Below are 24,473 nucleotides of genomic sequence, written 5' to 3' on the forward strand. Positions count from 1 at the left end.
TTTAAACTTCCAAGTTACTGTATATTGATTCAAAAAGTAATTGGGTAAATCCTAATGTATTCAAATTAGAATTAAAATTGATAGGAGGAATTTTTGTCTGAGAATACTGGAAGGCATTCACAAGTCAGTTCTTCCTCCACCCTCTTAGAAATCACTAAACGAGAACATAGCAGACAGTTAAAAGACAATTTCTATGATATACAAATTTATGCTCAGTACAGGTGCTGTTGAAATGCAGCTATTCCAGTGGCTGGCCTCTTTAGCAAAGCCTGCCTACAATATTGTGTTACATGCTTGTTAGTCAGGCAAAAAAAAAAATCCACTAGGAATTAACTGGAAAAAAAAATTGATTTTTGTGAGTAGAAGAGTACTATAGTAAAATATTTCAGACACGGAGAAGTAGTGAAGTACTAATGTACTGCATTAAATGTAAATGAAAAGTAATTATATTTTGTGTTTGCCTGAAGCTTACTTTTACTGAATAAAACATATTTCACAAGAGATATAGTGGTTCAAATTCTGAAAATTTTTATGATAATTCACTTTTAAGAATTTTATTGTAAAGTTGTCACTGACTTTGGAAAACTAAGTGGGGGAAAATATCTAACAAAAACTGGGTAGGAGAGAAGGAAGCACTAGTCTGGTGAAGCAGGAACTTGTTTAAGTTCCTGCAATGTGCCACTTTCTTTAATTCCAGGAGACACAGAATTGGGACAGGAAGAATTATACACAAACAGACAGCCTAAAGCCACGTTAAGGATAGGTTTGTATTAAAAGTTATGCAATTTTTCAGCATGATTTTTTTTAGTCATTTTGGCTCATATTCTGGCTAAATTTCAAAGTTTGATAACTTCATTGAGTTTATAATTACATTATTTTAATATGGACAGTGTTTATTATTACCTTTTAGCCCACACTGATCCACAAAAATGTGAAGATCAGGCCATATATTAACTTAGGTTTTAAAAATGGCACTTGGTCTCACATATGACAGAGGTAAAATTCCAGAGGAAAATGGGTGAAATAATGGAGCTATGTAAGTATAAACAATAACAAAATATTAAATTGATTACGTTATATTTTAGGCATTATACTGAATATAAATTATATATAAACCATTTGTGTATTACCTTGTATTTTGGAATAGTTTTTAAAAGCTCTTTAACTGGAACATCTGTGCCAACTACTCCCAGGAGAATCCCTTTAGACCTCTGAAAAGAATAAAAGATGCACTCAGAACCACAATAATAATAAACATTCTTACAACTTATTTCACCTTGCAGCTACACTGCAGAATTGAACAGATAACAGACAAATTATTTAAAAAGTGGGGAAGGCAGACACTGTTACAACTCAGCTGATCAAACAGTAATTAAATCAATAATATTGCTCCTTTCTGCTTTATTTACAGTGCACATAGAAAAGGCATGCAAGGTTTTAATAGCTGGTGAGTCCCTCTACTGAACCCTTTCACATGCAAATAGGTTTGAAATTAAAAACTACTGTTAAAAATATTTCTTCCTGTCTTTCCCAATTTCTCCTACTATTTGATAAACAAAAGAGAAAGATGAAGCATTAAGGGGAAAGTACACTTAAGTTTCTTTAACAATCTGTTGAATTACTAAAGATAAATAGATACACATATAATAGATATAAAACTAATAAAATTCTGAGTTATATCAGAGCAAAGAGGAAAATTTTATAGAATATTTGATATTTGCTACAAAAAATTAATACAGAAATAAGAAAGCCGTAAGGCATAGTGTCATCTGAGATTTTCCCTTAGACAGGGTTTCATCATTTTACCATGGTTTCTAGAGTATAGGTATTTGGGATTTTTTTGTCCAAATTTTTATTCTAATAAAGGAATACTAACTGCAGACAAAATAAGAAGAAAAGAGAAAAAAAATAGAGTTGGCTAAAATCTTATTAGATCCATGAAAGCAACTTCACATCAGTCACACCACTATCATATGACAGAAATAATCTGAATACTTACAGTCTCATTTTGCTTACTAAATACTGGCATGGCAACAGTTGTCATTAACACCAATCCCTGATCATCAGCGAGCTATATATGAAAAAGAAATACTGTCTCTGAGAACTAAGGGACAATTACAAGCATGTGATTGCAATTTTCAATTACATTATTTCCATTTTAAATGAGCTAAGGCAATTTATCCAAATGACACTGATGTAGTTGGACCTGCAGTCAGCCCAGCCCAGCCCAGCCCAGCCCAGCCCGGCCCCATCTGAACTGAACCAGCTCTGCCCATCCCAGCCCCTCCACTACAGGAAAGACACCTCATCCTCTCTCCGACTGCAGTCTGCCATGGGAGAGAGCAGGGGCTAAGATGGTTGTGGAAGCGGGAAGAGCAATAGTAAAGCAGCTGGAGCTCCACATCCCTCCCAGTCAGCTCTGCCAAAGCTGCCTCGGGCTGGTTTGTCCCAGCGAAGAGCAAGAGGTCATGAGCTGTGTGTGCTTTGTTCTGGTCCAAACCGAGATCTCAGCTCACACAGCAGCACAAAGGGACAGCCAGTAAAGGTCCCTGTTCTATTGCACGAAATAGTTCGTTTAGCATTGGGTGTTTTTCGGTTGCACCTTCCCATGAGTCTTTGACTCCCCTTCATCTGATACCCCCTATCTCTTCCCTCTCCCTGGGTCCATCCACACTGGTCAACAGACCCCCCCCTTCCCCTCTTCCCTAGGGTTTAAAACTCCCTGCACAGGGGGGTGTTGCCGCCTTTTTCCTTCTGGGCTCCAAGGTGTAGGTTCTACATTAAAGCTGTGGGACTGTGTCCCATGAGGATTAAGAGCGCCTTTATGTCTTTTAACTTCGTTCTAGCCTAGATTTCCCCCCGAGGTCCATAGCTAGCCAGGGCTGGACTGTAGGGGTGAGGGAACTCGGGCAGTCCCAGGAGCACCTTTGCTCCAGCTGCTTTCAATTTGCTGGACAAAGAGGTGCCGTGAAGCATTAGTTGATTCTGCACATCATGTTTCAATACATTTTTTCAGTTTAGGCAGAAAACAGATCTCCTGACCTTGGTTCCATTCAAGAGAGACATGTAAGATGTTTATCACTGGCCACAGGACAGTGAGAGTGCTCAATTGTCTCCTCCCTGTTCAGACTGAACCTCTGCCCTGAGGCAGAAACTCACTGGGGTGCTCCAGACCAGCACTGCTCTGTGCCCGGCGATCACACCCCAGCGATGTGTGAAACACAACCAGGAGGTGGAGAGTTACTGTTCAACCCTTTCTGTCCCCAGGGACAGATATTAAAGCTGAAGAGGTTTATCCAGCATGTGAAAGTGTGACACAGACAGTTACAGTTATAAATTCTGCTTTGCTGCACCTGTATTCAGCCAGTTGAATGCAGCAATAAGGATGATCTTGCTATGCAATACTGTAGGTGACACTCATGCCCAGTGGCAACTGTGATATTCTCCTACCACTCTTACATCTCTGTCATGTTTTCTGCACTCAGGTAGAACTTCTAATATCTTTTTTTTTCTTTTTTTCATTTTAGAACTTTTGCAATTTATTTTTTTGCTTTGTTTGTGTTTACAAATGTTTTCTTACAATGAAGAAATAGCAATTGGCTCCCCACATTCTCAGAAAACAATTCCTACATTATGATAAAGATACCTTATGAAGCATATTCCACATTAACAAATCAGAAAAACAAAATCTAGAAAACTGTATGTCCTGCATCTCCCAATCTTCTTCAGGGGGATTTTAAGTTTCTTAAACAAGTATATTACCTGAGGCATGGAACTATCTCATGGTGAGAAGGAATGTTTGCAGACATTAGAAAGGAACACAAATAGGATTTAGAGTTAAGAAGGTTTACATCTGATAAGGAATCACTAGGGATATGAGGTGGAATGAACTTATGATCATATTTCCTTTTTTTATGTTTGTTTTCCTTGTTAGCAAGACGAGATAATTCTAACCCTAATATAATCCTGGATCTATCAAGGAAAAGTAAGTTATTAAAAAAACAAAACAAAACAAAACCCCAAAACTTGGCAAAACATTGTGGGTTCAAAGGTTGCACTTGAAACTCGAATGCAGCCAAACCAATGCAGGAATTTCCACTCCTTGGCCAGAGTAGTAGAGTCAAGCACAGTGACATGATTTGTGTGGAGAGGAGCCCAGGAAGTGGAAGAGCACTCTGCTGATTACAAGGTGACATTTTGGGGCACTTAGAGATTTTATATGATTGCCCTGGGTAATTTTCTCTGACATCATGTTTTTTGTCAAGTACCAGGACAGTATTCATTTACAAGTCCACTCACGCTCATGATATCACTAGAAACAATTCAATGGATAGGATAAAACCAAGGAACTCTCAGTAGAGTTTTAGGGTCCTTGAAATTCTTTACAAGGAGAAAAAAACCCACACAATCTGGAGTTCCTGGGAATTTATCAAAGCACTGCTCATTAACTCTCAAAACTGACTATGGAAGCAGGCAAGAGTGATTGCCCTGTAATTTTGTTATCTACAAGTACCAACTAGAGCTGGCTGCTGCAATCATTTCTATAGAATTGCAACTGTATAATCCAGCCTGTTTGATTTTTTTATTTGTTTGGAAGATGAACAGGTTGTTGACCACTTCCATAAGTGGAGTCAGCAAATAACTGGATGAGTAGGGATTTGTATTTACAATGTTTTACTGGGTCACTGCTCATCATAATGTAGTTACTATCTAGTCTAACTGATGAATGTAGGAGACAGCATCAGTGATTTACCCCAGAATGTTCTTCTATTGGAAAGAGACGGTGGTCACAGTTTTAGATGGGCAACTACCCAAGGGCTATGGACACTCAGCGTGATAAAATGCTTAGCAAAAAATAACAAACGTTTGAAAGAAAATAAATCTCAAGACTGAGGAAAAAATGCATTCCCAGGCTAAATGTCTCTTGGCTGTTCAGAATAAAAAACCAGAACTTGCTCTCTGAAAAAGGCACAGCTCTCTAATGCCTAGTGATAATAGTTTTATAATTGGAGGAAAAACTCCCTTTAGAAATAGATTTAACTACAACAATTTTCCCTTTAATTCCTTTCTGTACAGAGTTACCCCTCCCCCCCACCCTAGAACAACCCCAAGTAGATCTTCCCAAAAAACAAATAAAAATCATCCCCTTAGAGTTAAGCCACTTAGTCTCACACCCAGAACTAGCATCCATCTCTCAGGGCAAAGAGTAAGGCAGATTCCAGAATTGAACCAGGAAAGAATATAAACATTTTCTGAGGTGTTGCCATTATGGAAAGAGGAATTTGAGACAAGTTACAGTGGGTTGTCCAGAAGTTCTGACACACCTGCCCAACCCAACCCCCCTTCCTCCTTTGCCCACTCTGTATAGATTTGTTTCACATTGTCTTCTGTGACCACTGCACATTTATGTGCTGATCAGAGACATGAGGCAGGCTGGAAGCCTCAGAGAATTGGAATTTGTTTTATATGGACTAAAAGAATAAGGAATATCTATTATTTTGGCACAGTTATGGTCTGGGACAATACAGGAATCTGTGTGAGTGTCTTATATTAAAGAGATGTTTCTGTCTTTGACACACAGAGTAAACAAAAAAAAGTCCCTTATACTGCAAAGTAGTACTTGGAGTTTGCAAATTGCTGATTCAAAAATGTTATTACAAATCAGTTCGCTTTTTGAGGAGTGTGAGAGAGAAATTTGGAAATTAAGATTGCAATTTACATGTAAGTGAAAATTTTAACATGGTTTTCTGAATAGAAACCAAATATACATTACAAAACAAAGACAATAGCATCTCATGGGGGGGAAATAGATCCCAAGGAATGCTAAATCAAACTGTTTACTTTATGATTATTTTGTACTCCATTAGACTCCACTTAAATGTTATAATTTTATGAAAGTGCTAAAATCACTAGTCCTGCACTTCAATGAAACCACCACTTTCCAAATTTTCTATTTTCTATTCCCAGTGACAGTTAATTCAACTCTTCAAAGTATAAGGTAAATGATGCAGGGAATGATAAATGATCCTCCAAAAGGGGTGAAAGATGATAGCATCAAGATATGAGGAGGGCACAGCAGTACTCACAGAAGTTAAGGATAACACAGAAAGAGAGAAGAAAGCTGTCAGAAACTTTTGGGCAATATCATTAAAACATTTCTATATGGAGGAAAAAGGTTCCATTCATGAGAGAAGCATTAAAAAAATTCTTAAATGTTCCTAAAAACTCTCTACTTCTGATTTATGTGCCTAATTTATTCACTTCTACCTTTTCATTCAAGCTAAGTAGAACAAAACATCACAGCAGGAGTAGGGCAAAAGCTTTTGAATCCTGCTGTGTTAGCTCAAGAAAGCAAATAAAGCTTTCCTACTAGGAAACAAAACACCTTTTTGAACTATTAAGGAAAAATGGCTTTTGCTCTTCAGTGCATACAAAAAGCTGTTTAACGTAACTGTTTCAATGATGAAGGTCATTTTGGAAATCAAAATGAACAAATTTGAAAAGTGGTAAATATAAGTTATTTCATCTTACTGCTATTTTCACAGCCCGGTGGGATGGCTACCTAAAAACATGCATAAAAGAAATGCAGAGGACAAAATAAATTCAGATAAATTTGTTTCATTTGGCTGGTAGCAGTTCTTCCTTTTAGATACATTAACTCTTCCGTATGTATTTTGTTCTGAAAGTAACATAACCATATCAAATCAGAGCCTGAAACTCTGGTGAGTTTTTGGTTGGTGTTTTTTGGCTTGTTGGGTGGGTGGTTGGTTTGATTTGGTTTCTATGGTGTTTTCTATTTTAAGTATAGGGAATACCACAAAGATATTTTCAAGGCAAATATAATGGTGCAACAGACATCATAAATTCATCACTATTCATTTCACCTGCTCTCCAATTCTGAATTTGCACCAGTTTGACTAAGAGCAGACAGCATAAATGTAATAGGTTTAATTTTTATTTAGCTGCTGTAGACAGTTGAAAACCTACAGGTCTTCAAACTCAATAGATAATCACCATAGAACACTGACTAAACACTGAAAAGTCTAAAGCCAAAGTGTCCCATATATAAGAAAAAAACACATTTCATCAAGATGGTGAACTATTTATAATAGATATGAAATAGTAAAGGTAAACTTGAAATGCCACATTTTTCTTTCGGATCACTTAAAGATTAAAGTGAACATGTTTAGAGAGACATGACTGTTTGAAATGTTTATAGAGAAAACATTTGCAAGATGATACATAGATTCCAGCAAAATTACAGCGTAAGTTCAGACACCATATGGCAAAACAGTGACTAAGTCATTCATAAAGGCATGCACCAACCCTGTGCTGCTTCCCTTTACCTTGCAGAGAGCAAGAGAGATTATCTTGGTTTGTTCATAAGCTGCCAGGCCACACTTACTAAAAGGCATATTTCTTGCCTAAAGTTATCAAAAGACCTGGAGGATTACTTGTACCTGTCCCCCCTCCCCATCCCATTCCTTCCTTCCCACCCCTCTCCTCTTTCTCTGCACAGAAGTCAACGAGACTGTAGTCAGCTATGAGTGCATATAAAAATATGTGGGGTTTGTTCTGCATTTGTTTGATCTAGGGGTAAAACCACTGAAAATTGGCATTTTTGACCTTTTATGAAAATTGTGTTCACTAACGGCAAACTTTAGTAATTTGTACCAGGATATTATTTAATAGCTCAGAATTGTAGCCATCAGAACAGGTAATACAGCACCACATGGCACAAGCTGACAAACAGCCTGACTGGTTGTACTTTCTACACGAGCACACCACAATCTGACTCTCTCTTCCTTCTGCAAACTATTAAGAGAAGCATTTGGCACAAACGTTTAGACAAGTAGGTGAAAATGAAAAAGCCAAAGTTAGCTAGTCTAGCCACTCTTTTGGTCCTTCAACTTTTCCAGAAAGCTGCACACAAAATATTTCTTGAAGCCTTTTATTTCAAGAAGGAAAAAAAAAAAATAAAAAAGCCAAACCGCAAAACCAACATCCTCGTATTTCTTGCTTTTTAAACGAAAAAGTGGCTGAGATACATTAGTGAAGTTCTGAGATCTGTGGATGCCCTCAGCTTTCTTGGAAAGCTATAAAGAGAAAAATCACTTCACTTATAGCTTTCATTAAAAATTAAACTTTTATCATCATCCATGAATGTGAGGTCAAACTGACTAATTGCTCTGACATTTCTTATTGAAGGTGCTTTACCAAGAACAATAAGAATGACTTGGACAAGTGAATGTTGCAATTGCCCAGCATATTCTATTCCTTTTTAACATTTAATACTTTTTTACCAAAAGCACAAAACACCAGCTAGGTTTCCTAGTTTCTAGAAGCCTTGATTATATTTGTGAAATACATAAGGACGATGCAACAGACATCAAGCATCCTTAACTTTACCACAGTGCCTGTGCTGACCTGTGCAGAGCTGACTCTGGTAACACCATATCGATGCACAAGTGGTTTAAAGGCAAGAGCACATTGTATGAGAAGTATGCAACCTGTTAGAGAGGTCAAATGCCAAATGTGTTCAGGGGTGTGTTGGTAGATACAGTGGGGAGCAGTGAAAGGGTACCAGCTGTACCATGGGTTCTGCGGTCTCTACAACAGATCCAGAAATGTTTCACATGGAGTAATGGAGTGGGTTGGGGTTTTTTTTAATCCCTACTATTATTTCAAATTGTTGATAATACAGCCTCTTTGTTGTTTTGAAGTTGTAGGCTACTGGATGCCTGGCATGTTAAATTAACTCATATGTTTGAAGAGCTGCTCTCAGCAGGTATTCAGCTGGGCTCAAAGCCAGGCACCTTCCTGGGGCCCGGCTCAGAGCCCCTGTGACAGTGAAGTGTTTCACTGATCACCACCTGTACCGCACTCACACCACCATGGAAATGTGAAGCACTGGTGACTACTTGGAATGACTAGGATTTGATTAAAATATTTTACCTTTTGTGCCTGAGGGAGCTGGAAAACAACAAAACAGAACAAGTAATTATACATTAAATTAATTTGAACAGCTACTTTAGTTGCTGTATTAATAAAAGCATAAGCATAATATAAAACGAAGTGTAAAGGAAAGAAACTAGAGGAAGTAGGTTTACATTGCCAATTGATTCAACTTATTGAGGGCTTATTAACTGACTTTATGATTTGACAGCTTCTGTACAAGGTATCACAAAGGCAGCGTGAAATTTCTAAATAATACCACACCAAGAAAGGGATTATTTCCTCATCAGATATGGTATCACACCTGAAACTGTGAAGTAGTTCCATCTTCCTGTACACAAATATAATTCAACATAAAGACAGTTTTAAATGAAACTGACATTAAGAGATTATCACATTGAAGTAGAAGATTGTATCCTCCACGACAGAGGAAAGAAAAACAAAACGGGAATAGAAAGTTAGTAACTGCATATGCAAACAGATTACAATACATGCATAATATACAATAATATATGCATAGAACAATACAATTTTGTGCTGTAAACACAAGTATGATTATATGTGCATATATGCAAATCAGATGTAAGTGTTTATGCATATATGCATATTTGTACCACACAGATGTTATCAGACAAGGGTAGCCATACCTGGTTGTGTGCACAGTATTTACTGTAAGCAACAACTCACGTATAAAGGCATTGAGAGCAGGCAACAGAGTCCATCACGTATAAAAGACCTTATTTATCAAGAGTTGAAAGATGGGTTCTGTTTTCACTTCAGAAAAAAGAAAACCCATTGTAGCGGAGGAAGTCAGAAAACCAAACTGTTGCAGGCACAATACAGTTTTTCCCTTTTTCTGAATTCTTCTCCTCTTACTCCATACTTGTGGAGAAAATCACTTATTTAGCACTTTAGCCTTGTGCTAAATCTACCTCCTCAGAAAATTCGTTTGTCCAACTCAAATTTTTTCTCTAAAGGCATCATCTGAACATGGAAACAAGCAGGTGAATTGATGCCAAATGCAAAAAGACCTTCAAGATCTCTAGTGAGCTTCTGACTGACCTTTTGCCCTTCCTCTGAACAAAAACAAATAGAGAAAAAAACCCATCAAACTTGAACACAGTCCTCTGTTAAAAGCTAATATCCACATGGTATATGTCATGAAAGAGAACTGTCACATGATCTCTAATTCCCAAATACTGGGAGCAAACGGCTCTCTTTTCACAACATAAAATGTAACAAAATTCATGGCAGGAAAAATTGCTACAAGTAAAATCCTTTCATCTTAAAACTGCAGTGATTCAATACCAAAATACAAACTATGATCACATTAAAGTATGATCTATATGCATTTCAAAAAAAGCCTTTTTATGAAAATAAATTACTATATTGAACACCATAAGAGGGTTGTTGCAGAAGATGCAGGTATCTGTGAATTGCAAATACATGGCCTAAATACTGTGTAATGGGTTAGAGCAGTTTAAAGCTTATCTGAAAGTTTAAGTACTTGTTAGCCTTCTACTTGCTTAATTACTTTGACTCTGAGAAGTGGAAACTTTTTAACATTCAAACAAGAGTAAGTTGTAATATGATTTTTTTTTTTTTTTAATTTGCCAAATACAGTCAGGTACATGTAGTTTCCTCAAGTTTTGCCAAGTGAGGGAGTTACAGTTGGATTGAAGTGAGGATTTCCTATTAATAACTGCCACACAAACTAGATGCTTCACACTTTTGAATACGAAGTAACCCCTACTGCTTTTACTCAGATTATTTTCATGAACAAATTAATAAGCATTTACAAACTAGAGCTCTTTATTATCTGCTGCTGAATTCAGTTAGTCAATCCAATTTATAATGCTTTATAAAATCAAGAGTATTTTTTCTCTGAAATATCAGTAATCACAACCCTAATCAAGAATAATAGTCATGAGACAAGAGCATCATGCTTTTTCCAGGGCTGGAATCCTCAACACATTTCACTTAAGCTTAAAAATCCAGGTTCAAAGTCTTTAGGTCTTTCCTCAATAAAAACCCATACAACAGTTGAAAAAAAAGTCTTTGTTCCCATCAGATTAATTTTCATTTGAGGCTTGGCTGTTACAAGGTCCTTTATGTCAGCAAACCAGTTTAATATTTGCTACAAATTCCTTTGAAATAAGCTGCAGAGTTTTGTCTGACATTACCCCTTCTGGGAGGCCATTTGCTAGGAAACAATAACAGGGATGGTCCTCTGGTCTGACCCTTTACTGAACAGTGTAAGAGCTGCCTGTCTGTGTGCAAAGCCAGCAGGTACCTCCGATCGGTGTGGTTTGCTTCATGCCGTGCCAAGAGGCAGCTTTGCAGCAAACTGTGTGACCTTTCTCTGGCCCTCCAGCACTGCAGGTATTTCTATTCTACCTACACCCCTGGTAAACGGTGCCCTTTTGGTGGTTTTGTTCTGCTCCAGCCACACCAAAATACCTCCTGTTCCTATTTGTTTCCCATTAGTGTCTCTTCTTCCCTCAGGTGCTTGTCCCTAAACAATACACATGACACAGGGGCTGTTTAACTTGCTCCTAGTTTGCCATCTGGGTGAAGCAGGTTTTGTTAAAATTGTTGTGGCTGAAGTGCAGGGAGGACATCTGGCCATTTTCTTGGCTCCTGGTTCATCCAGTCCTGGGTCAGGAGGAGCCTGAAGGCAATTTGACCTTGCTCCACAAAGCTGCTTAGGAAGAGACCTTTGCTGTACTGCCAGGTACAGCAGAGACAGCAGCCTGCAAATCTGTGAGCAGAGGGGAAACCTAAGAGAATTTTCTGATTTAGAAAAAGCAGACTTAGGAATCTTTGATGGAACTATGCAGATTTTGCTGCAACTTAAAAAAATTCTTAGATTAAAGAGAAAGGCTAAAGCATGGGGCATTGCAAGAACACAGGTAAAAAAAGTAGTGGGATTTGTTTTCAAACTCCCTTGAACCAGAAAAAAAAAATCCTTTACTAAACACATCTTCTTATTCTATTTTGCATTGTAAAAAAATTACTCTCAGAAACTGGAGGCCCCCTGAGGTTCACAATATGTTCGATGCCAGTAAGACATGTGGAGAATTCCTTGTCTAAATTCAGGTCAACTTGGGGTCCCATCACACAACGTAGCACAGAATAAATAACTGCAGGAGGTTTTTTAATACTGGTGTTGCACACATTGTCATGTTTCCACATTTGCAAATAATCTAGTATTGTTTTAAGCCCTTCATGGAAATGTGTTTGGTATTACCAGAAAAAGAAAAATTAGACACAACTAACATGGTAAAAAACCCCAAGACAGGCAAAGGGATCCGACATCAAGGATTTTGCACCATTTTTGGATCAGATACCTGTGAGACCAACATGAATGAACCAAACAAAACCCTGGAGATTTGAAACACTGTCTTCAGAGCAGGAGGAATAGGTTATAAGACCAGTAGTACCTCATAAGTACTTCATAAAAGTTTTATCTCCTTTCACCTTTATCAAAAGAAGTTTGTAAAGACTGCTTTTGTGAATTACTTCATGATAATTGAAAAGAAAAAGGTTAAATATTTTAGAGCTGTTTCAACAATTTATTCAAGACATTATGTAGCTGCATGTCCTAGATTTCCAAGAAACCAAGTCTAGAAGTTTTAAAGAAAAACAAAGTAGAATTACAGACTTCTTGTGCTGTTGGATCAGAATCCAACCTTATGTTTGTTTGAAGAATAACAAACAAAACTTTTCTGCAAGAGTAAATTGCACTCAGCAATTTCTTACTATAAAAAAGCTTCTATTAATAATGATACAAAAATAAAATATATCATTATATTAACTTTCCATTTTTATTTTTCTAATGATTTCATGGAGTTACTGTTATAAAAAGCATACTGTTGCAATTTATTTATGTTAAAACATGAAAAAAAAAAGAAAAACTCTTATTTTACATTCACTGACCTCATTTCCACAGTCCTCCCAGCAAGCTTTTAAAAGTCACCAGTCACAGAAAAACAGCCCTACAGACTTGATTGTGGCACAATCAGACACAATACAAATCAACAGAAAGTAACTGCAAACAGGTAACTAAATAGTCAGCAAGTGTGGATATGGTTTTGATAATACAGACATTTCTATAAATACTTTCTGAGCTGCACTAAATTTAACCTTAATGCATTGCTAAATTTATGGTGGTTTTAATGTTCATGTTCATCCCATCCATGTCACATACCGACTCTTTATTTGATACGTGATGTATGGCTTAGAACTTCTACTTTTCAAAAACACATTTTCAGAAAAGATATGGAGTGCTGTGGCAAACATGGAGAAAATGCAAAGCATTTCATATGTTGCTAGCAGGTTTTCCTCAGCTTTTCCCAAAAATAGCAAAAACTTGGGAAAGAATAGAATGAATATTCAATTTCTCAGTTTTGAGCAGAAAATGTAAACTTTCTGCTTTAAAATCTCTAACTCAGTTGCTATAAGATACAGCATTTAAATATTATGATTTTGACAATATGTCTTTTGCAATCTATGCCCTTATTCCCCCCCATCTAAGTACTATAGGCATTATAGAAAATTGTATGTACACACTGAGGAGGAAATAAAATTCAGCCTCCTACTGGGATCTTACTGACATTAAGATTTCAGTATAAATATTAAAAGACTGGCATTAACCTGCAGCTTACTAGGCCAACATCTCTAAGGAAATGCACTTGATTTTTCAAGGGATTTAGCACCAAATCCTTCATTGTTCACGTAATTGTTTTACAATGCTACTACATATTTTTCAGTAACTACAGCATTTTAGTCAAGGATAGATTGTGCTCTGCATGCAAACTACACCGTCAGAGGAAATTTAAATGTTGCTATGGAGAAGATGGTCATAAAACATAGATGAAAACTACAATTCTTGTTCCCTGTTCAAAAAGAATTCCTATAGATGACAGAAAGGAACGAATTTACCTCCTGTGAAATATGAAAAAGAGAACACACAGGAGCTGCAAAGGCATTGGATTAGAATTAAGAAACAGCAAAAAAAAAAAATTACATATACTTAAGAACTTTTTAACAAAATGGCTTTGCTCTGAAGATTTGATACATTTTCTGCTTATTAATGCAAATAACTGAAGAATTCCTAAAGAAGTCTAGTAGTCTTGGTTTTAAAATGAGAATCAGCACAGAAGAGGATCTAAATATTCTCAACTTTTAAAACAGTTAAGTCATGTCTCTCTGCATCTGCTCTCTGAGCTTCATGTGGAAATTAACAGAAAAGAAATTCGTACTCATAAATTCTGTGAGTCTGTGCCCATAATTCTTTTATTTGTATAAACTAACTGTTCTCTTTTTAATGAATGCAAAATATTTACAGGAAAGATTATACTTAAATTAAACCAAGTGATTACTTTAAATGCAAAGTTTGGTTAGGAACTTTATTAATAATTTTTTAAAAATAATTCTGCTAGTTGTATGGATAAGCCACATGACTACAAATCAAAGTAGCAGAACCAGACATGCCACAAGCATTCCACACACCATGACCAAAATTTTGGCCTCATGCTTGTGTGTATAAAGGGAACAAGTCTTATTTTCATCATTACACCTATAACTAAATACCCCTAGACATGAAATATTTATCCACAGTTAATTCTGCTTATATGCAAACATATATTCTATATAAACATTACTACATTTACCTATAGAAATTACTGATACAACTATTTTGTTGTCTGCTATATAGAGGATATATCCTTCCTAATTAAAAACTACACAAATATTAATTCATGGAATTGAAATAATTTTCTAAATATAGACAACTCCCAACGAAACTAATGGTTGTGAGATACACATCACTGATACTAACGGATACAATTCACATTAAAATTTCTATATCTATCTTTTTATTTCACAAAAAAGGAAAGGGAGGAAGAGAAGGAAGGAAAAAAATTCAACCTCAGAAGACAGGTGTATATACACATACTCATTCATTTCTTCATCTCACATAAATGCTCTTCCCCTTTTAGAAAAAGGGAAGGATTTTTGACAGTCCTAGAAACAAAAAATCATTTCTTGATCATAAATGCTCTTAGGAGCCGATCACACATCCTCTTTCTCTCACAGTAAAATCAACTCTCAAAGCCAACCCAAGCTTTGCACAGTAATAATAGAGTCAATGAGTTTAGCGGGGTTTTGATCTTGCACTGTATTAAATCTTAGTTGCTCTATATCAATGTCAGACCAACATCGAAAGATAACTCCTGTCTGAAGATAGATGAAAGTGCGTTTGATCTAATGAATGTGTAAAGCAAGCCAGAATGGCTTCTAAAAAATCAGATTTACTAATTGCATTTGTGATTTTTAGCATGTTCCTCTTGGTTGTATTAAATGGAATTGTACTTCTAGAGTACAATTGCTCTGTAATCTGTTTTGCAATCATGCAACACAGCCTAAGAAGGGAACTGCTATAAGAGCATGTATAGTTTAATTATCCCAAACCATTGTTTTTTCTCCATTTTTTTTTTCACCAAGTAATATATACCATTTCTCCTGTATGTCCAGAGCACTGCTCAGCCAGAAGCAGTGGAAGGTGTATCCAGGCTCATTCTCCATTCCATTGCTCTCTGTCCCTCTCCCCTACTGTCACAAACAATCTGTGCCTTTTAGGCCTCTTAGAAACGCGAGACCACTTCCCCTTTGCTGCAGTGGAGTTCACCACCTCATAGGAGTGAAAGTCTCTGCCATGACAGAAGGTTTGTATAACTCAGCTTCGAAAGTTGGAATTAAGTATATCTCATACCAGACAGTTTTACCTCGTGGATCTTGCACTGAATAAAGAAGAGTCTTTTGCTAACATTTACATGCAAACAGCATCATTTCAAGTTCCCAGCATTTTGGACTATGACCACAAAATATGCAATGAAGAAACAGACAAGTTACATATGTCAAGTAGTTCCCTGTAGAAGGAAAAATTTTCTTACTTGCAGGGAACACTATTTACATGTATGAAGACAAAACTAAGTCATTATAAAGTTCACACATCATTTTGTGTCAAGGATTCAGGGATAAGAATAAAAATATCTGCCCTGACATCAGAGGACTGACAGTATATTTATTTCCTTACCTGAATTATTATTTAATTCAGGATGATTTTGCTTTCCATTGTCCTAATTTAAGCTTCTTATTGTGGCAGTTGTTTGGGGGTTTGGGGGCTGGGTTGTTTTTTTGCTGTTGTTTTGTAGGGGTTTGGTGTTTTTTTGTTTGGTTGGTTGTTCGGTTGGGGTTTTTTTTGGCTGCTTGTTTGTTTTTGGGGAGGGTTGTTTTTGGTTTGGGAGCGTGTTTTGGTGGGTTTATTTTTTGGGTTTTTTACTTTATGATAAAATCAGTGAACTTGTAATTGAAAAAACAGGCTTTAGCTAATACCAGGAAAAAACAAAGCACCTGCAAAACTACTGTGAAATGTTTAGCACAAAACACATGGGGAAAAATAGAAAAATAACTGATTGATTTCAAATGTCTGAAATTTGGCATATGAAAACATGACCACAAAAATCAGGCATAGGGAAAAAATCACCACTGAGAGTCTCATCAATAAGGCTGTGTATACAATTAATCCATCTGCTTTTGCTAAATAGAGGACTAAATTAATCTTGTAAGAAATGAATCTGTACTGCAAAAGATTCTAGGAATATCAAAGCAAAATAAAATGGAGTTGGGTTTGGAGGAGAGGAAGTTGTAATCAATGGGACTTTCTCTTACTTGCTTCAAGATAAGTCCTTCCAAAAATATTTTAAAATTACCTTCTTGATTATAGAAGTTTAATGCAAAGACTGGAAGCAGTACAAGGCTCTAAGTGCTGGAACCAATTATCTTCTATAATTAAAATACTGGACATTTTTAGAGGGAACAATCTCCTTAGCTACCTAACAAATGCATTCAGAATAATTATTGTATTTTATTGGGAAATAAAAGAAAATTTTCTCCCCCATTAATCGCTTCTGAATGAGCAGAAATTTTGTGCAGATTTTGTATTCAGCTGGCACAAAACACCTTGAAGGCAATGTCAGTAAGCAATGGCCCAGAACTGCTCTGTGTGGAGCAGGAGGCTGGAGGGCAGAACAAGATAGACACCATATGCTTATAAGATCATTTGAGCTGATAAACAACAAGAGATGATTTCAAAGGAAGAAAGGCTGCACAAAAATATTAGGATCATTTCATTTGCTGCGAAGAAGAAATCCACAGATGTGATAATAGATCAAGGGTACCAGAAACCAGCAGGAAAGGCAGCTTATGCACAACAATTAAATGAGAACCTTCAAAACTTTCAGAAAGCTTCATTTCCTTTCAAAGACAATCATCTTTTCTCTTGTTTAGCAATTTGCCTCTGAAAGGGATAAACAGTGATGAGTCCATCTCAAGACACATCTGTGGTCTAAATGACAATCAATGCAAAACCAACACAACATTTGAAAAATTTCAGATGAAGCATAAAGAAAAAGAAGGAACAAATTATGTGTAAAAACAATGTATAAAAATACTACATGAAACCCAGGCACTGAGCTCAGGTAGGTGTTTAAAAGTGCTGTTCTGCTTTCTCAGGGAGAGAGGTACTCTTGGAAACTGGAAACAAGTCTCCATAAAAATTTTGTCCAGGTTTTGTATACAAATTTGAGAATCAAATGCCCAATGTGTGTTTTGGAAATAAATGAACATTATCCTAAAATACTATGCTCTAATAGCAAGGTGACCACCATGTGGTTTCATGCCTAAACAAAGCAACTGATTTTATTAGCTAACAGAGATCTACAAGATCAAAAGGCAGGTTTAAGTCTCTAACTGTTGAAAGCATTATTTTTAAACTATATGATAAAACAAAGAAAAAAACCAAAATCTTAAAAAACGCTTTATCATTTAATGTTGTGCAATCTCTTAGCTGGATAAGCTCCTAATCTAAAAACAGATTCTTTTTTCTATAAATTTTTTCTATCATCTTGTGGAGAGGTTGGTATTGCAGACATGGTTAATGCTGCCATCATAAATGACAAAGTGGCATCACCAGTGCTACCTCCTGGTCAATAGCTCTGCTTTGAGGACCAGATTCTGTTCTCATGCCCTTCTAATAAGCACATAGCTAATGCATCTCACCATTCTGGTTTCACATTGAGATTTTATAGATACACTTTATTGAAAGAACCATGGAGCATTTTATGGACTCTTCATACTACAGGATGAATTCATCGGGTTCTATAAAGGTTCACTCACTCTGCAGAAAGAGCAACAGTTCTCTTGCTGTTTTATTTTGTAAGAAGCTTTTCGTTGTTACTCTGCACATCTTGAAAGTTCAAAGCTTACTAAAGGCCCACGTGACCTGATGGCAAATAATTAAGTCTCTGATTTGTTGGAAGATCACAAATCTGAGGGCATTTCTAGATGATCTAAGTTACATTAAAATATGCAGTTTTTCATTTTTTAATACACTGCATGTGAAATCTAGATCAAGGAAATGTTTTGTCCTAAGGCAAAGTTACCTATCACCTTTTCCTCTCTTCTCTTTTATTGAATTATCCAGCAGGTCAAAAAAACCTTACCCCTGTTTCACTGCAAGAACTCACAAGAAAATGTCTCAAAATTCTTTCACCTGTCTCAGAGCTAGAGCTGTTTGCAGACCCTGAGGCAATTTTTAGACAAATTAGAACCTAAAATGGGATAAATACCATCATCTTGTAGTACATGGCAAAAATTTAATGAACATAAACCCCTTGATTATTGCAAAATCAGATTTAACAATCTCCATTTTTTAAACTAAATTATAACAGAAAGGACAAGGTGAAGGAGGTAGGGAAGGTTAAACTTATTTTTCCTACAAATAAAATTTGTTGTTCACTGTAACTCAATTTTAATACAAAATGTTAGAAAGTTCCCTCAGTCAACAGAAGTATAATCCAAGTACCTTAAACTAAGATTTTTTTTTTCTTTTTGTAACTGACACAATGGATATGTGTTCTGGTTTACATCAGTGTAACTCCAGGTGTTTAAGAGAGATACTACTGATTTACTAGAGAGTAAAATAAGGAAGAATAATAATCAATAAATGTAACCCATATGGAGTACAAGCATATAGCTGACTTAGGTAATTTACTTTTACTTTTTTGAACAGTTTTATGGAATAAACCTGTCAACATAGAAATCTGAGGCCTTTATTATTACTCAGAGTTCATTGGCTGCAACAACAAAGACATTAGAAAGCTCTGTAATTTGTGCTGGCTTTTGGTATTAGTATACATTTTCTAATGTGTATGCTGTTGTAGTATTTATGTGCCACTAAATAAAAGGTAGTATTAAAAAAAATAAAATCCTCTTCTGTAAAAGAGCTTAAATGCAATGGCCCTGTAGAATCCTTGTTGCAACTCATTAGAGAGCCCTTGCACATTTTAATGATATTCCTAGAACTAATGTAAACTAATATTTAGGGTGAATACATCTTCCTACCCACAAAAACTGACATCAGGGCAGGTGAAATGGCTGTTATAAATTCCAGAAAAAATGTTTACGAGTTCTAAACTTTCTCCTGATGGCACTGATGTTGCTGAGGATCATTTACCAACTGGATAGATCATCTTTAAACTAATCTTTCATGAAAATGCCTGCTTGGAAATACAGGATCTGACAAAATACAGTGGACCTTGTGGACCAAGGCCAAACACCTTGTTGTCAAGCAGCAAGAACATCAGTAAAAAACATCCAATTATTGTTTGTAGAATAGAGTATATTTCTGAATAATTTCTCTGCAAATTACTAACTTCAAAGAAAATACTAGTCATAATGACTGTGATAAACATGAACTTCAACATTTGTGTTTATTGTGCATATGACTGACTTGTATGTGAAAACTCCTGATGGTACAAAGAAGAGCTATAAATAACTAAAGACCTCCATATCTGCAGAACAATAGACAAAAGAGAAAATTATTTCCTTTTATTCTCTGTTTCTTCTTCTCCTTTTTTGAACTGAATTCTGCCACTGCAGCAAAGCTCAAATAGTACCAATAATTTAATAAGCCTTTCTTATTATTGCAGGTTTTTACTCCAGCAGTGCAGATAAATTACATTTCATCTTCACTGCCCTCTTCCTTCAAGTAAGTCAAGGAATGATAAATATGAGATCAAAGGATGGGATTTGGTAAATTATACTAAGTTCCTTGCTTTCCTACATTATCATTTACCCTAAAAAATCTGTTATGTGAAAACTAAAGACAAAGACATGTCAGAAAAAGATACTATATCTGACAAAATACATTCAATTTCCTTATAATTAACTACATTTCATTCAGAGTAGAGGCAGTAAAATAGAAGATAGGCAGTTATCATTTGTGAATGTCTTTAAGTAATTTCCACTCAGGATAGACTGTCCTCCTAAATGCTGGATTCACCATAGCATGTAGGGATGTAGAAACAAATTCTTTCTCTAGTTTGTGACTTGTCATCTTTTGATCTTATTTCTGTGTCACAACAAAACCAGAAAAATCCCTGTGAAACAAGGTGGAAATGCAAAACATTTTCTGTCCTCTCAAAGGCACTGTAAGGCATTGGCAGATCCCAGCTGGAAATGGTCCCAAGCTGCTCTATCTCTAGTGTGCAGGTGTCTGGAAATGGGACCAATACCCTTTTGGCATGAATACGCCTGTTAATCAAATTCAACAGCAGAGCAGCTCTTTGTAATTTGTACATAGTAACTGGTGAGAGAACATCCAGCAGGTGAAACCTACTGACATCTGTAATTGTACAGATTCTTACTCAAATACATCCAATCAGTTTTCATCCCAGAAGCCAGTTTCAATTATTTATCAGCAGTTCTGGCTAACCAGGGAGGACCCAGTTGACTGCAAGTTACAAAACATTACACCTCTCTAGAACAAGGGTCAATGAGGGAAAGCTTTTGACACTGTTTCCCACACCATTCTCCTGGAGGAGCTGGCTGCTCATGGCTTAGACAAGTGCACTGTTTTCTGGTAAAAAAATACCTGGATGACTGGGCCCAGAGAGTGGTGGGGAATTGAGTTATGTCCAGCTGGCAGCTGGTCGCCAGTGCTGTTCCCCTGGGATTCAGTACTTGGCCCAGTCTCGTGTAATGTCTTTATCAATGCTTTGTGTGCGGGGATCAAGGGCACCCTCAGTAAATTTGCAGATGACTCTAAGTTAGGTGGGAGTGTTGATCTGCTGGAGGGTATGAAAGCTCTGCAGGCTGGATTGATGGGCTGAGGCCAGTGGTGTGAGGTTCAACAAGGTAAAGTGATGGCTCCTGCACTTGGGTCACAAAAACCCACACAGCCCTCCAGGCTTGGGACAGAGTGGCTAGAAAGCTGCCCGGTGGAAAGGGACATTGGGGTGTAAGTCAAAAGCAGGTGAAGCTGAGCCCAGGTGACCAAGAAGGCCAGTGGCATCCTGGCTGTATCAGCAATAGTGTGGCCAGCAGGAGCAGGGCAGTGACTGTCCCCTGTACTGGGCACTGCTGAGGCCGCAGCTCAGATCCTGGGTTCAGCTTTGGGCCCCTCACTACACAAAAGACATTGAGGTGCTGGAGTGTGTCCAGGGAAGGGCAGTGGAGCTGGGGAAGGGGCTGGAGCACAAGTCTCCTTGGGAGTAGCTGGGGGTGTTTAGCCTGGAGAAGAGGCTCAGGGGTCCTTATGGCTCTGCAACACCTGAAAGGAGATTGTAGCCAGATGAGGGGTCAGTCTCTTCTCCCAGGTGTAACAAGTGACAGGACAAGAGAAAGCAACATCAAGTTGCACCTGGGGAGGTTTAGACTGGATATCAGAAAAATATTTTTCCTAATAGAATTCCATGAAGTCAAGTTCAACCGAACACAAGCAAGAACTCCATGAATCTTGAGACCTAGACACTTGTGTGGGAAATCTGTAGAAGTGGACAATACCATTTGAAAGACCAGTAATCAATTAATGCATTGACCTACCCTGTCCTACTATGTCCTTTCATCCTCTGGCCTTTCTAAGCAACTGGTGATTCTTACCTATTACTTTAAATGTAAATTATATGAGGAAGGAATCGTTATTTAATCCTGTCATCATCCATCATCTACTGCGGCAGGACTTTGGTGATTTATGAAAATTGGCAGGTCATGATGATAATAATATCAGTGTCAAAATTGGAGCTGAATTCAGTGATATGAAGAAGGAGAAAATCCACATTAAAACTATCAGTAACCAAGAGTGACCTTAGGAAAACAGTAAAAGACAGTGTGGATAGTCACAGCATTCTGCAGAAAAGGAAGTGGAAGGAGAAGACAATTACTTTGTACAAGAACAAGCTCATATGGTGATTGCGAAGCAGTTATTTTTTTAAAAGAATCATGATTAAGGATGACAAATTCTTCAACCATAATTTAGTTTAAACATCAGAACATGTAGTAAATAAAGATGTGGAAGAAGGTTATACAGGTGTCAAAGCACTTAAAGACAGTAAAACTTACTTGTTCTCATTAGAAATATTATTTAAAATAAAAAATAGCAAAATAATGCTTTATCAAATACTGCAAATATTTCAATAAGGGATGACATTTTACTTTGTTAAAGAAATATTTCTGTAGGAAATAATCTGATTCAAAATTAGATATTTAATCTCTTTTATCCAGTGATAAAAGATCAACAGAGACCAAGGTAAAACTGAAGTTACCCCATCATATGAAATAATAAAATAGTAGAAAAGAAAATTTTTGGCAGTACATAGCTAGAAGCCAAGATGTAGCACTCCTGTGGTCTCCCTTCAATGCTTTAACATAATGCTTGTCTTATTTGCACCACACTGGGAGCAGAGCTGCTTAAGACGCAGCTTTGCTGCAGCATTACAGCTTCTTGCTGATGTCTCAGGAAGATAAAAATAAGTTCTATATAAAAGCCTCCAAGTATAAAGAACTGTAAAATGCATTTAAAGACGTCAACTGCATATCTCAAAGTTTGAAGAACAATTTGCATTCTGCATTTCTCATGTAAATGTACCCTATGAAAAATAATTATAATAGTAATCCGATTCAATGGAAATAAAGTAGTGTAATATTTATAGTCTGTGCCAGAGTTATAATGACTGTGGGGCGAGAAGTGAAGTGTCTCAGCATGTTCCACATGGTTTTAACACTGTTTCTAAAGGCTCTGGAGGCTATTAAATTTAATGAACCCATCTGCTATGAAATAGAGGTCCAAACATAATCAGTTTTCTCAGTGCCATGTAATACAGATGGCATTCCATGTTCCACATCCCCAGCAGGAAATTTTATGTTCCTCTTTAAGTGTAGGACTTTTGGTATTGGTTTTGATATTTTAAACATCTTTTTGATGTATCACTTACAGCATTTTACAGTGTAAATACCATGTAGAGCAAAATACATGAAAAGTATTAATTCATTAAACTAAGTATTGTTATTTCCTTACAACAGTTTTTCTGTGACTTTGACAACTAGCAATTAGCTCTCTGTAGTAACAGTCTTTGCTTAATGCAATAATTGGAAATTGCCCTAATACTGTAAGTTCCAGCATTAGCAGTGGAGGAAAACAAACATGTAATTTATCAAAAGAAGCAGTTTCCTTCAAAAAGCTGGAAGATAAACATTCTTGTGTACATAATGTGCGCATAGGAGCTCTCTGTGATGAAGCCTTATTTACATGTACTCTGTTTCCATGGAATAATCATTCTTATTTTAAATGTCCATATCCCCACGAGGTCCTTATAGGCTTTATTTTCCTGTGCATGCCCCAGTTTGGATTTCAGGCATCTCAGCTTGTGTGTTTCATTGGGACACACTACACCCAGACTCTTGTCTTGGTGTGTGAATGTGGGATCTAAGCACAAATATAAATGGCACAACATTCCCTGCTTTGATGAGCACCCTACTACTGAGCAGGAGTAAATCAGATAATAATTTCCTAGCATAAAAGAACAAACATCCATTGTTGTTTTGAGCTGCTTCTGAAAGACAATTGGAGTGCAATGAATTGGAGGTTCATTCATTGACTATCTCCAGAACTCATTATGTTTTGACAATTGACACAGATCCTACTGAATTTGAAACAGTTCATGTGTTTCATGATAATTCATTTATTCTAGATCCAGCAATAAAACAAACAGATTAGAACTGTTTGGGAGAAAATGAGAGTACTTAATTATAGCAACTGAAAAGTATACCACAGAACTCATAAAAGCCTCGGCTCAAATATTTTCTTTTTTTTATAAGACTGTCAATGAAGATTTCCATAGACATCAGCATAAAGGGATATTGCACCTCCCTATAAATGCGTGTATAAACAGTTTTTACAGGTTTTTAAATGTGTGCACCAGTAGCTGCATTGATCAGCACTGTCAATGGCTCAAGCACTGTCCCAGATCTACAAGGTCCCACTGCAGACACATGAGACTGTCACTGCTGCAGCTCTGAACTTCAATTGTGCTCCCATGGAAGCTTCAAGGTGAAATGGTCACAACTGTTGTACTTTTCCAGGAAAATTAATCCTAACTGAAGTGCTGATACAAAAG

At 36.8% G+C, this 24,473-nt stretch overlaps 1 protein-coding gene across 2 annotated transcripts in view; it reads right to left on the minus strand.

Moving 5' to 3' along the window:
- CACNA2D3 (calcium voltage-gated channel auxiliary subunit alpha2delta 3) overlaps positions 1-24,473 on the minus strand; it is a 397,930-nt gene that overhangs the window by 107,722 nt on the left and 265,735 nt on the right. For both annotated transcript variants that reach the window (XR_010744448.1, XM_066326744.1), the window contains exons 14-15: positions 2,000-2,071; positions 1,131-1,211 (exon numbers count right to left, since the gene is read on the minus strand). Coding sequence is in view for 1 of the 2 variants with exons in the window: in XM_066326744.1 (XP_066182841.1) it covers positions 1,131-1,211; positions 2,000-2,071 (153 nt within the window). In the remaining variant the exon portion in view is untranslated. The remainder of the gene's footprint in view (positions 1-1,130; positions 1,212-1,999; positions 2,072-24,473) is intronic.

This window comes from Sylvia atricapilla, chromosome 11 (genome assembly GCF_009819655.1).
Source record: "Sylvia atricapilla isolate bSylAtr1 chromosome 11, bSylAtr1.pri, whole genome shotgun sequence".
NCBI lineage: Eukaryota > Metazoa > Chordata > Aves > Passeriformes > Sylviidae > Sylvia > Sylvia atricapilla.